General features: G+C 34.4%; 1 protein-coding gene across 2 annotated transcripts; it reads right to left on the bottom strand.

The window, feature by feature from the left end:
* Positions 1-1,183: 1,183 nt before the first annotated feature.
* Positions 1,184-16,085, bottom strand: LOC138321562 (exonuclease mut-7 homolog). 2 transcript variants are annotated; one of them, XM_069265317.1, is made up of 18 exons: positions 15,825-16,085; positions 13,838-14,598; positions 13,409-13,462; positions 12,744-12,883; positions 12,097-12,194; positions 11,562-11,635; positions 11,094-11,132; positions 9,827-9,984; positions 9,333-9,498; positions 8,799-8,860; positions 8,027-8,163; positions 7,540-7,649; positions 5,951-6,176; positions 4,978-5,168; positions 3,272-3,442; positions 2,702-2,755; positions 2,301-2,429; positions 1,184-1,821 (listed from the first exon to the last, which is right to left on the bottom strand). In XM_069265317.1, the coding sequence occupies exons 1-18, from the start codon at positions 15,955-15,957 to the stop codon at positions 1,453-1,455; spliced, it is 3,072 nt and encodes a 1,023-aa protein (XP_069121418.1). In that variant the 5' UTR covers positions 15,958-16,085; the 3' UTR covers positions 1,184-1,452. The 2 variants fall into 2 exon arrangements, with proteins under 2 accessions (XP_069121418.1, XP_069121419.1); XM_069265318.1 differs by having other exon boundaries at positions 1,682-1,821; positions 2,291-2,429.
* Positions 16,086-16,661: the final 576 nt, after the last annotated feature.

Here is a 16,661-nt window from a genome sequence, read left to right as displayed (position 1 = left end):
CTAATAACTGTTGCGACTCTTAAAAATTATCAATCTCGTTTTATATTTCCATTTTAACAATTCAAAGCCGTTTCGGAAAAGGTAGTGGGCCTTTAAGTTAAGAATTTACTTTTAAGCAAGGAACTCTGATGAAATTGGGCTTAGTATAATAGTCCTTTCAGTGATCACTTTCTGCTGTTCTAGTTTTCCACTGTTGTCAGTATCCTTCAAACTACCAATAAACCATATACCAAGATACATTTCGGGTTTCCCATAATAGAAGGTACCTCCTCTCACTGGAAGGTGGGCTAGTGTTGTTGCCCGTTTTCAGAATAAGACGTACAGATTTGTCTTGTCTATAACACATCCTCGTCCAGGATACCATACCACCCAGTCCTTCCAAAGACCTTCCTGATAGGACATTCATCTAATGCGACCATTAGATCATGATTAAATCCGACGTGCCAGATGGCTGTTCTGTTATTCGTTAATAACCTCTCGTGCCCTCCTCAATGTTTATTGTTTATTATCATAATAAACGATACTACATATATTGTGCAAACTCTCTCTATTCTCTTCTCCAGCTTTTGACTTATATAATCGGTTATTAGTGTTATCTGGAACTAGGACATCTCATCATTCAATCTAAGGTGACTTATTCACATTGTACTTGCCAGTGAATTGCAAACGCTCTCTGCCACAGCAACTTCATACGATGCCCTCCGCCTACCCTGGGATGGAACATGGTCCAGCGTCTTTTTCATAGGGCTAAGCTGAACGGTATTATAGACCATCACCAGATCCGCTCATACAACCGTCACCAGCGATTCATTTTTTGCCTCATGTTCAACTGATTAATCATAGGGCAACATCCTGTAACATCGCTCTCTGGCACTGAATTACTAAAAACCTTTTTAATTTGTTGATACATGTCATTGTGCTGACACCAATAGAAATGGAACTTTCCACATTCAGAAATAATATGCAGTTCTCTAGATCTGATAATGTGTTGATCTTGCTATTTTTCATTCCTATAACCTGTGTGTCACAGTACCTTCAAAAACCTCCCAGAGTTACCTTTAGCTATGGAACAGTTCGTTTACAGTGTAAACTGGACCTCAGTGTTTTCAGGTCCGCTTTGCATTCCTCATACACTCTTTGTGTATTGTTCCTAGGCGACATAAAATAGTTCCAACTATATAAATGTGTTGTATTTTTTCTGAAAATTTATTTACATATTTTCATACATAAATTTACATTTCATTTATACATAATCGCCACCAAAAATGGCATTAACCACAGTCTTGCCTTCAACATATTGCACCAAAAAGCAGTTCCGGTAACATGTAATATAACTGATGGTTTTGATGAATGAAACATTAAAGACAAATTAACAATACAAACAGGTAACGTTTACCTTCACAAGGCGAAACCTTCAATTTTCCAGAGAGGATTCTGAACAGGACTTCAATATCACTCACCCAACGTCAACACATGTGCAAACTGTTCCTTGACTCTTGCGAAGTGAGATCCTTCCCAGAAAACTTTGCCACATTTCTGACATACATAAAATAAGTCGACCTTTTTCAGTACACCTTCGGGTACTGTTTCAATTTGAATAGGAGCACCATTTGCAGCGATGGACACATTGGCCCAGTTCACACCATATTTGGCTAGGTCCTTAGCATATGAGGTATCTGTTTCTGATGTTGATGTAGGGTTACCTGTGTCCGCTAAGGTCTGTACCCGTGACCCTGTCCCTGACAACTGTTGTCGCCTCCTGTGCCACAGCTGTTTGGTCAGGGTCTGTGGTATCTTCAGGTACTGGTCACAGTTACACACCTATCAACATAACCACATTCCTAGTTAAAACTTCTAATATATATAAGTTCAAAACTTCTACTATTAACACCAGGTAGTCGAAATGATAATCCAAATCTTTAATTTTTTTTTTCAAAAATTACATATTCAAAAATTTCAATTTGAATACAAGAAGATGAATACATAAAAATTCCTTAACCATTTTGTCTTCATAAAGGATGGTTTGTACTCCTAAATAATGGCAAATTGTGTTATCTTAGAACATTGGAAGTAGTGTAACTGTAGCATGCTGATATTAGTAATAATTAATCATGTAATCTTAGTGATAAGTTATGATGCAAACTATTAATAATCAATATTATGAAATGTAAACAAGTTTTAATCTAATGATCAATCATGATTATGAAATGTAAACAAGCTTTAATCTAATGATCAACCTTTAACAAAATTATCAAGACAAGAATGTGCACCAAGTAATGTTGACACTGACCGTCACTGACCTGACAGCGACTGAAGATGTCCTCGGTTTTGACCTTGACCCCGAAGTGTCCCATGACCTCCATCACCTGTTCCCTAGCTGTCACACTCTGTACACAGTAACACATATGTTCTCCCACATGTGATCGCACCTTCAGCATAAAGTAATGTAGAAGTTTACCATATTTTATCTAATATGTGGCCAGGGCACTTAAATATTTAGACAATTGACAGAATAATTATTCAGCATGTGTATTAGTTTATGTATATGATGATTATTATACAATTTATTTGAAAACAAAGCTCAAATCTTTTACAATTATAAAGCAAACTTTTCTGTTTTTTTTTAAGAACTATTGGTAAATATTTGAGCTAATGAAATTACAGGTAAGATAATTTAGTTGACTAGATATTGGATAACTACCATGATATATGGGTTTCCACTGGTCAACACTATTCGATTCTGTAATCTGCATATCTGTATAAAGTAAAAGGAGAATATCTATAAGTAATGCAGAAACTAGAAATGCTTGTAAGACATTCGATCTATTCAGGAGAAATGACTGTAATCACACATGGAAGAATGGAACACGATGTATGTCTGTAATCCTACTTACCCCCATCCTCCATTTCAATTATAATTATAAACAATGTGATTGTAAAATGACAAACAGAATGTACATCAGAAAGTGTCTATCTAAGTTTCCTTTTTAATAAATGTAATCATATCGTATCTTTAGAAACAAGAAAAAACTGATTACTTTTTTAATTTGACTTAAATTCATCACAATTTGTATTTGAATATTCCAAATAAACTGTACTTAAAATACAGGGATACTCTAATTGTTACATCAAGAGAGTACAACGCTATATTTATGTGAGGAAATATGGTAATCAATGCTCACAAACTAATTAATTGATACCTACCTCCATGGGAGATTATTCTGTAATATGCAAAAACGAAATAATGGCTATCACAAAAGTATTTACTGACCTCTATGGTTCTATCATGGTCCTCATGGTTCTCCAGGATATAGACGTCTACCCCACAACTCCTTAGCTGGCGTCCTAGTCCCTGTAACATGGAGTCCACTACCACCTTGAGCTGCCCGGGGGACATCTGACTGGGCCGAGCTCCTCCCTGGGGATGTGGCGAGGTATTATACTACAAACAAAACAATATTCAGGAATCAGGATTGCTGGTCTTTGTGACTAAATTTTGTAATTTCCTTTTCAAAACAAGTTTCTGGATATTAACATTTGCAAAATAAGGTAAAAGCACCTTCCAAAGTATGTGTGATATTTATTAATTCTCTTAGGCGAAACTGTTGCAGGAAAAAAAGACCCATTGTTCAGAGTACGCATAAAAAAATAATTTAAGGTTCACAGTAATGTTGATAGATTAAGTCCTAACTCGAACAGCATACTTTTATTCATTTCCCTATTCTATTACTTGATAAATAAGTGTATTGCATTTAGTAAGTTAAATGATTATTATCGCACCTCGGACAGAAATGTCCCCAAATGATTGGCGGAGAGCCGTCACGTGGTGACCCCCTAACACTTTATAGGGGGTCAGTAAATTTTATTATGGTGCAATATGGCGGCTGTCGCCCTCACTTCAAAATTTAAACACATTCTCTTCAACTAAATATACCACTTCATTACCGTAAAACTATATATTACTTGTTAATTTTTGTGTAAAAATAATTTTAATCGTTTTAATACTTCAAATTAAATGAAATGCATTTTTTAAATACGAGTTGCTTCCCCTACTTCAGTTTGAAAGTTGATGACGCGGCGAAAGTCAAACGTAGCAATTCAAGCATTTTCTAGACTGTGATTATAAACAAATGGAGGTGTTCGGACCCACAGATCAATCCTCACTCTACAACCAATTTTTCGGCATAACTTTTCAGTGATTATCTCAGCAAGAATGCACAGATGATCAAGGAGATTGTGCTTAAAATGTTAGATGGATGTTTGTGTCACTCTTGTTTGTGATGCTTTCAATATACAGACGGTCTGGTGTAGTATTGAGGTAGGCCTACTGTGTACATAGGAATGTCGAACTTATTGTTGATTTATGAATTATTCAGTATTATTTTGCAGGTTCCTTATACAGTGTATTTGAAAATTCTTGAAATTAATAAATGAATAAATAAATGTATAGCCTACTGAAGAAGGCCAATTATTTTAAAAGTGTCGATTGTTCGCCAGTATGATTGAAGTTTGATTTCATATTCTTGACCAAACAAATACTATGAAATAGGAAAAAAAGAATTAATGAAACAATTAAATGGTCCTCGATGCGATAAATTCGTTATATAGTCAGTTACTGACCCCCTATAAAGGCATAGAGGGTCAGTAAGAAGTATAGGAGGCTCGGGCTACGCCCTCGCCCCCTATAAATCTTACTGACCCTCTATGCCTTTATAGGGGGTCAGTAACTGACTATATAACTAATATTCTATTGATTATTTATCAATGCCCAGTAATTTAGGTTGATAGACAACTGTATACCAACTGCCTTCCGTGTGCGATCTACTTTCACGGTTCCCACGATCAATGTTAATTCACAATTTAAAGTGTATCACTGTGAATCATTTTTTTTCTATTATGATATTATGGTACTTTTTTAATCGATGAAAGATAATTGCCACAAACTTAATTTGAAACAACAGTATATCCCATACATACCTGTGCAGTTTTTGGAGGTTTATTCTTATACGTAAACTTATGGCCTTTAGCCTTCGCCTTCAACTTTTCTCGCTTGCTTGCCTTCATCCACTTCATGCTTACAGGTGGTTCCAAATCAAAACTCATCTTTAACTTCTGTGCTCTTCTGACAAGTTCATCATACACTTCCAGCAGTACATGAGCATCCAGTGCTGAAACACATACATACTACACATCAACCTCGCAATTTACCAGTCACATACACATCAATCTAGTAATGTACTCGAGGAAGTTTCCATCACTGACAGTAATAGGAGAAATGTGTTGAAGTATTTGCATATTACAGAGTTGTCTGCCCTTGTGTGAAAGTATTGTTTATTATGTCATGTTTTTGTGAGCATAATGACTTCATGGTTTTTTAAAGAAAACATCATTTTTGCTTACACAGAATATGACGTCACAATCCATACCTACCAATAAGGGCAAATAACTCTGTGAATACAAAGATGGAATAGTCCTATATACTATGCATTAACAGAAACTTATCACCATTGACATAAGTTTAACATTGGTCATACTGGTGTTGTACACCAGTACAGTCACACAGTTACTGTATACTTAAACCAAATACCTTACATTTCATAAAGGTTATATTAAATTGGTTTGCTTTTATAATGTCCTTTCAACCACTAAGGTCATCTAATGGGGAGCCTCACTAAGTCCAAAAGTCAAATACACCATCAAATTCAGTACATCCAATGGTTACACTTCAAGTGATCAGAGTATTGAGTTCAGATAACTTAAATGAGTAATAAATTATGTAGTGAAAATTTTTACAGAACCCGGCAGTATACTTCTTATTAAACAAGAGTATTCAAGTTATGATTACTTTAATACATCAATTTTAACTGTGTATCAATAATATACAATATACTGATAATAAGCAATTACAGGTAGATAATTAACGCTATACTAGTTATACATAATGCCATACCAGCGTAAGTGACCTGGGCTGGCCGTAATGGTCTTCGTTCCCAGTCAGACATCTGTTCCGTTTTACTGAGCGGTTTCCCTAATGTTTGTCTCACTAACTCACTCAGGCCCCGGGCTTCCTTCTGAGGAAACTTTATATTTACACCACTATCACAGTCTTCTAACGGCGCGTCTTCCTCGTCTGACTGTCCCGTGTCGGGGAGTAGGTTCACAGTTTTATCAATAACCTATAAAAGAAAGAGTCATTTTATACATACAAGACAAGGTCAGTTCCCATCAAATATATGATGGAACATCCCCACAACTCCAGGGGTTACTATCAATGTCATTATATTCACCTCTGGACTATATTATAACCAAACTGAAGGCTCTATGTTCGACAAGAAATCAGCAGATAATTTGGTCCTTTGTTGTACAGAGGACTTCGCTTATTTCAATAAATCATTTTCCATAAGAAAATATTCGAATAACCGGAGTATTCGAATAGGCAGAGGGCATTTTGCACCTCCGTTTGACCCCCCACATATATGTGAACAGGCAAATAGATATCGTTTCGTTTATTTATAAATATGTAAATTCTTTACACTTAAAACTTAAAAATATTCTAATTTATTTTTAGAATTTCCTAGATATTTTATTCGAATAACCGGAGGTCATGTAAAAAGTATATGCAAATACACGGAGCTGAAAAACAAAGATAAAGAAGGAAAATCATCTGGACCGCAGAATTTTATACAAATAACCGAAATATTCGAATAACCGTTATTCGATTATGTGTAGTCCTCTGTACATCAAAAAAATCAAATAGAATGTGGTTGACTGTATTGCTTTGAATTTGGGTGCCGCACTCCCTGTAATCTTCTAAGGAAATTTCTGTAGACCTGTAATTGGTCAGTGTTTTTTTCTCTGGAACTGCCTACAGATCGTTCAGAGGTAGATATAACTAATGATAGTAACCCCTGGAGTAATGAGAATGCTGATGCAATACATTTAGATACTCTTGATTTTAATGCTAATATTATACATCAGTAACAAGAGGCCCAGTGAGTCTGCTTTGCTCACCAAGCCCATTAGGCCTAACAGTGGATTTTTGCACTTTGCAGGTTAAAGATGCTCCACCGCTGACAAATGGTAAATTTCCACTATCAAAAACAGGAGCAGACGATTTAGTATTTTTCTTTAGCTACAAAAGTTATTTACTTTCCACCATTACCACCATTGAAAAGTTTGAGCTTCTAATTTTACTTCAAGTTAAAAATATGAAAAATAATTAATTGCATCCCGAAAAAAATCCATGTCACTATATCCTGTTTGGAATGAAGTACTGATTGCACATGCATATTTTTTTTATTATCTTTTTGTGTTAATTTGACATATATATACACAATTACACATCAATTATTGTTCAAATGAAGAATATCATTTATGCTCTATCGGCGGTGGAGCATCTTTAATCTAAAACCTATTCTAAAGTTCAGTTTAGTTTCATATTACAAAATACTTAATTGATCTTTTCCTATGTTATGGTCATTCTTCAATTTGTTATACTGGCTTAAGTCGAAATGTCTCAGGAATCACATTTGTTTGTACCTTCTGTGCCACTTTCTCTAGCTCCACAACACGAACCATGTGTGACAGACTATCTTTTAGGAAGGGGAACATCTTCACAAACATTTGGAAATCAGAGTCTAGTCCATAACCTGAAAATGAAAAATAACAAAATCAGAATATTTACCAGAGTCAACTACATATGTGTGTACATGTAATCCCCCTGCCTCCATACATAATTGATATACTACTTGCAATAAGCACTCCCATTCTCGGATAACAATTAGGATGTTTAGGGAGGACAATGGACCAATGGGAGAAGACAGAACGGACCATGGATAGACCTAGTAAACTGTATCTCTGCTCCCCACCCCACAATTTCATGGTGGGACATAAAATATTTCTGTACATAAACACAAGGTAAGTTATATCACTCTGAAATGCCCATAAATATAGCAACAGATGCTTGAACATTTCATAAGATCCAAAGTGAAAAAACAGACATGCACATCTCCGAGATACTATTTACCTAGCTTGAGAATGGCTGGGTTACAGAAGATCCGAGCCACAAACTGCTGCCAGTCATCCTCCTGTAGGTTTTTGGACAGATAAATAATATCCAGTAGGTAGATATGGTCCACCACTGCCAGCTGCATCAAGGCCACTCTGTAAGTTAATGTAACAAATACTTACATTCTGTATCGAGAAAATATACTGTTATCATAGAAATGGACTGTTACCATGGAAGCACTTTTAGCTATGTTTCCCTGCTGTTTCTGCTTTGTACTAATCACCACACAGAAGTTGACCATCACTACAACATGTGGCAAAACAGCAAAATAAACCGATTTCTTTTAGTTTACTGTAAACGTGGATTTTTTCACAATTGTTCAATTTCAAGAATTGCATGCATTAACATTTCACGGTGTTGTTGTTTTCGCAATAAAGCTACCTTCGTGTAATTAGGGTCAATTTCGCCCTCATATATATCCACGTTTATAGTACTAAATTATGATTAGTCTTACACATGGATTGTTGCAGAAAATTCATCTTAGATCAATGTGAATAATTTGACATTAATTGTTATGTATAGATTTAATTTCACATGTTTTTTTATCCAGAGTAAACCTGGGAGTATTAGACCCAATATACCTCTTGGCTAGGGAAAACTTCTCATTAACTTGATCAATTGAGTGTCAGACAAGTAAACCAGAGGTCCAAAGTTCAATCCCCAGGGGAGGCACTTATTATATTTATATAGAATAATGCACACTGTTACAAGAGATCACAATTACACTAACCTTTGTATAGTGTTTCCAAAACCTGGTTTCCATTCCGAATCAATCCCGACTGTTGTTCCTGGCTGAAACATCAACACAGACTATGCGTGAATATATCATTCTTTCTTTGTCAATACTGTTAAGCAATTTCATTTGGCACAGTGAAATTTTAGCACTAGGGGAAGAATTAGTGAATATGTAAATTCTTGCAATCATGAACTATCAATTAATAATGTGACACATTTCCTTTGATAAGTCTGATCTGCATGCATTTTACCATGATGATTTAAAAGGTATTTAAAGTTAAAAATAATTTTTCCAAGAACATTTTTAAAATTACGGAATTTCTTCTTTGCCTATTAAAAGTGTTATCCTTACCTTGCGTGTAGGTATAGATTGTGATGACATGTGTATTTGAGTGTGCTTGTTTCACTCACAATGAACAATTTTACAATTGATACCTTCCCACAAGGGAGATAACTCAAAGACTGTTTTTACTTGTCAAACAAATTGACACCGTCAGTCATAAAACCCTGACATTATATTTCTATCTACCTTGGATAATCGTTGTAGACATGCCCAGTAGCTTTCCTTGGTATCCACCATAGTGATGGCATCCTGAGGGATCTTTAACGGGTACCACGATGTTTTGATGTTATCCTCGGAAAAGCAGTCAGCATCCCAGTCCTCATCATTTTCTTCCGAGACAGGAGCAGGGTTGCTAATAAAAACACAACAAATCATTAGAAACACTTTTTAAAATAAACACTATAATTTTTTAAACATTTTTTATATATATATTAACATTTTTGCCATTTGTGGAACATATCTTTTATATAACTAAAATATTATATGCCATTTTTGGAACACATTTCCTTCAGCTTCATATCATGAAAATTGGGATTGGTTTGTGATGATGGAAAATTTGGTTTATTTCTGGTATAATTAGATTTAAAAATCATGCTTTGGCACCAAAAAAAATTTCCACAGAAAAAAAACCCTGCCAACTACCCCAATACTTGGTGACTTTGCGTAATGTTGGGACTTACTCTTTCAAACTTTTCCTGTGTTGGGCCACCAAAGGAGGTACACATTCATCAGACAGCTGATAGTGATCTGCCCATTTTGCTGCCGCTGTTGTCTCATTGTAACACATCAACTGCTCTATCAACTGTTCCTTCAGAAAGATACTATCACCAATCGCACTCTGTATGGATAGTAAAAAGAGAGAAATATAAGATAGGCTATGTCTGATGTCCAATCCTATTGAAAGTAAATAGAGAGAAATATAAGATAGGCTATGTCTGATGTCCAATCCTATTGAAAGTAAAAAGAGAGAAATATAAGATAGGCTATGTCTGATGTCCAATCCAATTGAAAGTAAAAAGAGAGAAATATAAGATAGGCTATGTCTGATGTCCAATCCTATTGAAAGTAAAAAGAGAGAAATATAAGATAGGCTATGTCTGATGTCCAATCCTATTGAAAGTAAAAAGAGAGAAATATAAGATAGGCTATGTCTGATGTCCAATCCTATTGAAAGTAAAAAGAGAGAAATATAAGATAGGCAAAGAGAGAAATATAAGTTAGGCTATGTCTGATGTCTAATCCCATTGAAAGTAAAAAGAGAGAAATATAAGATAGGCTATGTCTGATGTCCAATCCTATTGAAAGTAAAAAGAGAGAAATATAAGATAGGCTATGTCTGATGTCAAATCCCATTGAACGTAAAAAGAGAGAAACATAAGATAGGCTATGTCTGATGTCCAACCCTATTCAAAGTAAAAAGAGAGAAATATAAGATAGGCTATGTCTGATGTCCAATCCTATTGAAAGTAAAAAGAGAGAAATATAAGATAGGCTATGTCTGATGTCCAATCCCATTGAAAGTAAAAAGAGAGAAATATAAGATAGGCTATGTCTGATGTCCAACCCTATTGAAAGTAAAAAGAGAGAAATATAAGATAGGCTATGTCTGATGTCCAATCCTATTGAAAGTAAAAAGAGAGAAATATAAGTTAGGCCATGTCTGATGTAGAATCCTATTAAAAGTAAAAATAACAAAATGCTGACAAGCAAACGAAATTCTAATTTTTTATGTAATTATACTTAAATATAAGTTTCAATAAAATGCAAGGTAAGAAGAGCACTTTTAACTTGATCAGTTGAGCGCTTGATAAGTAATAATTATTAAAGTGGCCTGGGGTTTAATAACTATCAGAAGCAGTGTTTCATAATAGACTGGTCTAGTCTTTGGTTTAGAAAAGTCTAAATGTGGCTACAGGTGTGAATGAGTTAATTACTATAAAGACATACCTGTACCATTTCCTCCCAGCTTCCTGCTCCCATTGATCCCTGCAATACGTTAAACAAGCCAACTACTACAGACTTCCTGATAACGTCGTCTCATGTTAACATTTGTATTTAAAAGTTTCATTTAAAGTCGAGCAAAGGAAGGTTAAAGTCGGTAAAAATGGTGTTGATATATCTTGAATAATTTCTTATGAAATGGAAAAATATAAATTCCCATCAAAATCACTCTGCATGCGAAGAAACTAATTTATATTATATGAATCCTAAAACATCCGGTTTATAAAGTGGAGGTAATACTATGAAGCATGGACTAGGCAATGTATGTAACATCAATCAACTCTTTGTCTTGACATTTACCCTCAATAACCACAGAATCACGATTTATTTTATTCATTTTTCTTTTTATATGTGAATAATATATACATGGAACATTTCATTTATTTGGCTATAGAGTATAGTTGCTATACCTACCTCTACATATCTTTTATACAAAAGGTATTTCACAGCTCCCAGACCTCTGGCATTACTGATGTTAGGACACATATCTATAGGGAAAAGGTCATAAATGATTAATAACAACATCAGTTTCTTGGTGATTGGTGAAACAACAGGACCAAAGGGCCTGTATTCCTCACCTGGATATTGCAACAGTTATGGCAAAACATTTCTGCAAGGAAAGATTTCAAAGAATTTACTTTATTTTGTACTGCTTTCCTTTCCCCTAGAGGTGACAACAAAATTCTTGAACCCTAAAGAGGTGGCTTGCATATGACCTGTAGGTGACGTACCTGCTGCTATCACAGTACAATCAAACCTGTCTATAGAGACCATTCATTGGACAGAGGAAATATGGTCTTTATAGCCAGGTGTTCTTTATACACAGGTTGACTTGTGTTGAAATAGGTCATTTTGAACCTAAGAAAAGTGGTCATTATTACACAGGTGGTCATTATACAGAGGTGGTCGCTAGGGTCTTACTGTATTATCTATATCCTAGGTAACTGACCTGATGGTATGTCGTAGAGTTTCATCAAGCGGGCGGCCAGCTTACTTAGTGGTTTCCAATGCATCTTGTCTCGTTTTACATTAGGCACACCTGATGAGCTACAAACAATGTAATGGTAACATAAATCTCCACAAACTCAATCATCATCAGTCTTCATGGATCAAACAATGCCGTTTTTGTTATTAGCTAACACCTTATTGTATCAATATTAAGACTACCCGGTAGATCAAGTATTTGCAGAACAAATTAAGCAAATCTACATTTTAATCAAACTTGGTTACACACATGAATGAAACAAAACCATGAAAAAAGGCTATCACAATATTAGTCTTTGATAGAAAAATTGCCCCTTTCCCTTTTTAAGGCCTCAATATCACTTAAATTAAAAGCAGACTAAAACTATGAAAACTGTGCAGGTTTCTTTATTTCATTTCTTTTGCAAATTGATTAATGACTTACTCTGTGTGCAATAATTTTGTGAAATGTTAACCCAAATTTGGTTCTTTTAAGCACCCGTCGATTCTTTTCAATTTTTTAAGCGACCTGGATGCTTATTGGGTGTAATTAAGTACATAACCATGCTTGTCAGGTGAACCAAAGATATTAATCCTCTACCACAACTCAATATGAACTACCGATATACTGACCTGATAATTGTTGCCATGTCGACAGATCTATCACAGAGTCTATCCAACATCTGAGCCACAAGTAACTGTTGGCCGGGGTTACCCATTAAATAGGTTTCTATCAAGTTCACCTTGTCTTGTAGAATCAAAGGTAGGACAATCTGAAATAGTGTAAAAGGATTTAGTCTGAGTTATCAGGTAATTAATCAGAGCCTCACAGGGCAGTAGTACTAGTTGGATGGTAATCCGACACTAGCACTAGTACTACTCCTCCATCTACGAGTTTGAAATGTGGAGTTTTTGCCAAAGCTGATCAAAAGTCTTCGATTTTTACCCTTGAAATTCTGTCTTTTCTTCATTTTCCTAACCAGACATGTCCTTAAACTACCAAGGATGACAACTGGATGTTAAAGGATGTTTACTCATTCACCCCTGGAGACACATTTAAGCTCTTCTTAAATCAAAGGCTAGACCAGTCCATTATGGAATTTCAGGGGTAAATGAGTTGAACCTATAATTAAGCAGCCATATGCATGAGTATTTTTGAGAAGATATCATTGGCTTTGGTTTAAACCCTTCATTTGGGACAAAACTGTACTGTCACTTATTTACCAAAGATGTAATATCTATTACGCACCAATGCAATTTGGATTACACAAACCATATTATGATAAGATATTTCTTACCTCCTCCACAGAGAAATGGTCTTGTAAACCTAGTTTACCACCACAAACAGCAGCCTGAAACACAATCATATGTAGTATGCTACGCATATTCTGTTATAATTGTACCGGTTACGATAACTAGTACGATTTTTCTTAGTTACAGCAAAATAAACATATTTTAGCATCAATAATATTTTAGTGGGGTTTTTTTTCACCAGAAATTTTGCACTAAAAATAGATTCTGTTTTAGTAATATTTTTGTATATTAAAATTATAACAATTATTTTTGAATGTGCAAATATAACTTTGTGTTAACCAGCTGTTCAAAATAAATATTTTACGCTAAAATTTGATTATGCAAAAATAAGACATTTACATTGAGATTTTAATATGCATATGATTTTCCTTCAGAGGTAGATTTCAAACCATTGTTTACATGATATCACTTACTTCTTTGAATTTGTGCTTCTCCAGAAAGCATCTCAACACAGGCACTAGGAAGCTGTTCTCAGGGTGGTCAAGCTGGAACGCTTTTATAGCAAAACCAACCATGGTCATATGATAGCGAGTACATATATGTAACACATGTAATTTCAACTCCTGTGTGAGCAGGAACTGTGAATATTTAGGAACGTTGTCTTTAGAACTGCACCAGTTGTCAAACTCTTTCATAATGTAATAAGCCAGAGTTGAAGTCTTTGGTAAATGATAATCTTTACTCTTCTCCACAAGGAAGGCAACAAGGCTGTAAGGATTTGTACATTTTGATAGATAGTGTCTCAACGTCCTATACACATCTGTCTTGTCCTTTTTAGTATCATCACCCCACTTGTATTCCAGTTCCTCTAAAATTTGCCTCATTTCACCTACAGTTGTCTCCCTTTGGGCTTTGTCTATATTTGCTGCCATCCACTTGGATGTATTGGCGACAGGAATCTGTTTGAAACTTAATTCCTTATTTGAGCTGGAGGAGTGTGATGCTTTATTAGAATCCTCTTTCTGAAGAGGTGGGAAATGAGCTGCATAGAAATGATCGGATTCTTCAGCTTCAGCACCCCCAGGTACTAAATCAAAATCACCAGACTTCGCCATACTGTACTTAGGTATCTCTCTTTTCTTTCTGGTCTTTAAGGACGGCTTGGATTTGGTATTCCCTCTGTTTGTTGACTTTTGTATTATCTTAATAGATACATTTTCTTCAGCTGGCAATGCTGAAAAAAAAATATACATTGAAATAATTGATAAGATCAAGCGTGGTTCATAAGGAGTAAATAATTATATCCAGATCTCCAAGAAAATGTTTCAAGTTTCATGATCAACAATTACAAGATAAATATTCATGGATTTTAAATTTCGAGAAAGACTGAAACAATGCAATATGATACAAACATTTCATCACTTTTTTATGGATATGGATCCAAATATTTTTTTTTTAGAAATTGTTTCTCAATCAAGTTTCTTGTTTTACATGTAATTTGTATTGCCATATGAAACAAAGATTATATAAAAGGCATCATTTAATTTTGAATGTTTGATCCTTCAATATGTGATGTTCAATCATCTATCATGCTATCCCACACATGTTAATTCAACAATTATTGTCTCCCCTTTTACAACTCTAATTATATATAAAGTTTATAAAGATATATAAAAGACAAAAAGAAACATTTGGTTGTGTAGGAATATACTAAACTAATACCAGTAATAGTAACTTTGCTTCTCAAAAAGTCAATATAGATTATAAATTCTGATTTTTTAAGACTGATCCACTATCAATGAATTCGAAATGTAATAGTTTTTTTTATCTTATCTTTTTATACAAAATGTACTCATTAGGGAAGCATATGTGTTTGAAGTTTTGACCAAATTAACTATAAATTAAAATTAATATATATATATATATAAATTGATATTTTTAATATAGATTTCAGAAGAATAAATAGAATATATAATATGCTACTTCTATTTGCATGTGGAGTAGATGTTTAAAGCACCAACTCAAAAAATATATATGCTTCGTGTTATGACAAAATAACCATATCACTATTTTCAAAATAATTCAATTTTTAAATTAACTTTAATGAATATACTGTAAATCCTGTCTATAAAGGACACCAAAAGGATATAGTAAAATGCCTTTATACAGAGGTCAATTCTACAGTAAAATGCACCTAATGGGGATGATGAGTCTGTCCTTTATAGACAAGTGTTCTTTATAGCAGATCTGACTGTAGGATAGTAATAAAATATTTACTAGCCTAGTCGGACCTGCTTTAAATTATTTTAACTTGAAGATTGTCAGCGAAAATTTCATGTGTGTCGAGATACAAACTGGCATGTTTATTGTATCATTTTAGATGCATTTAAACAATACAGTTTGTAAATTAATTATTTTGATAACTGCTGTCAAAATTAACACGCGACACGATTATTACACCTTTCAATAAACTTGTGTAAATACACTGCTCCTCTTCATTGGTCTGCGTCCCCCTTTCTTCTGTTTTCTTGTAGAAAAGCGAGTTATATATATATCTGCATATTTCCCAAACAGTTCCAACTACAACTAGCATACTACAGTGAGGTTATTACAATCGGCTGATTTAACGCCCTGTCATGCCATTTAAACATTTCTTTTACTCTAGTACACGTTTTAAAAACATGTGCCATAAGTTGAAGATTTCACTGCGGACACACTAAACTTAGGACCGTTAGGAAACCGAGCGGACCGGATCGATGAAAATGCCATATAGTTTTTACAAAATAATAAGACGATTGAAATTAAATATATTTCTCTTTATAAAGAAATAACAAAATTTTTGAGCTTGAAAAGCCACAATTTACTTCTATATTCTCTATGGTCAAAATTATTCCATTTCGTAATTCCGCTTACTCCTCTCCGTGTTTGTTTTTAATATTAGAAAGAAAACGTAAACTTCCGGGTACCTGTTTTTAGACACCGTTTTTGGATTGTGGATTTTAAAAAGATCGAGAAATGGTATGCCACATGCACTATATCGAGTAATAACCTATGTTAAGACACAGAGAGTACTTTACTGATAATAAGCAGTGGTAATTTTAGTTTGGTAACACATGTCACAATTTGTGTGATGATGCGGAAACTAAAAAAATGTAGCTTTACGTCTAGTTTTTCTGTCTGTCGTATTAACTTAATATCTGTTATTTTATATAATATAGGAAACGTGTTATCATCCACGATAAAACCATGGTACACAAGACACCCAATATGACATTGTTTACATTAACTTGAGTTATC

Source organism: Argopecten irradians, chromosome 4 (assembly GCF_041381155.1).
Source record: "Argopecten irradians isolate NY chromosome 4, Ai_NY, whole genome shotgun sequence".
In the NCBI taxonomy this organism is placed as follows: Eukaryota; Metazoa; Mollusca; class Bivalvia; order Pectinida; family Pectinidae; genus Argopecten; species Argopecten irradians.
The sequence above is the reverse complement of the archived record's forward strand: the minus strand, read 5'-3'. Positions and strand labels throughout refer to the sequence as shown.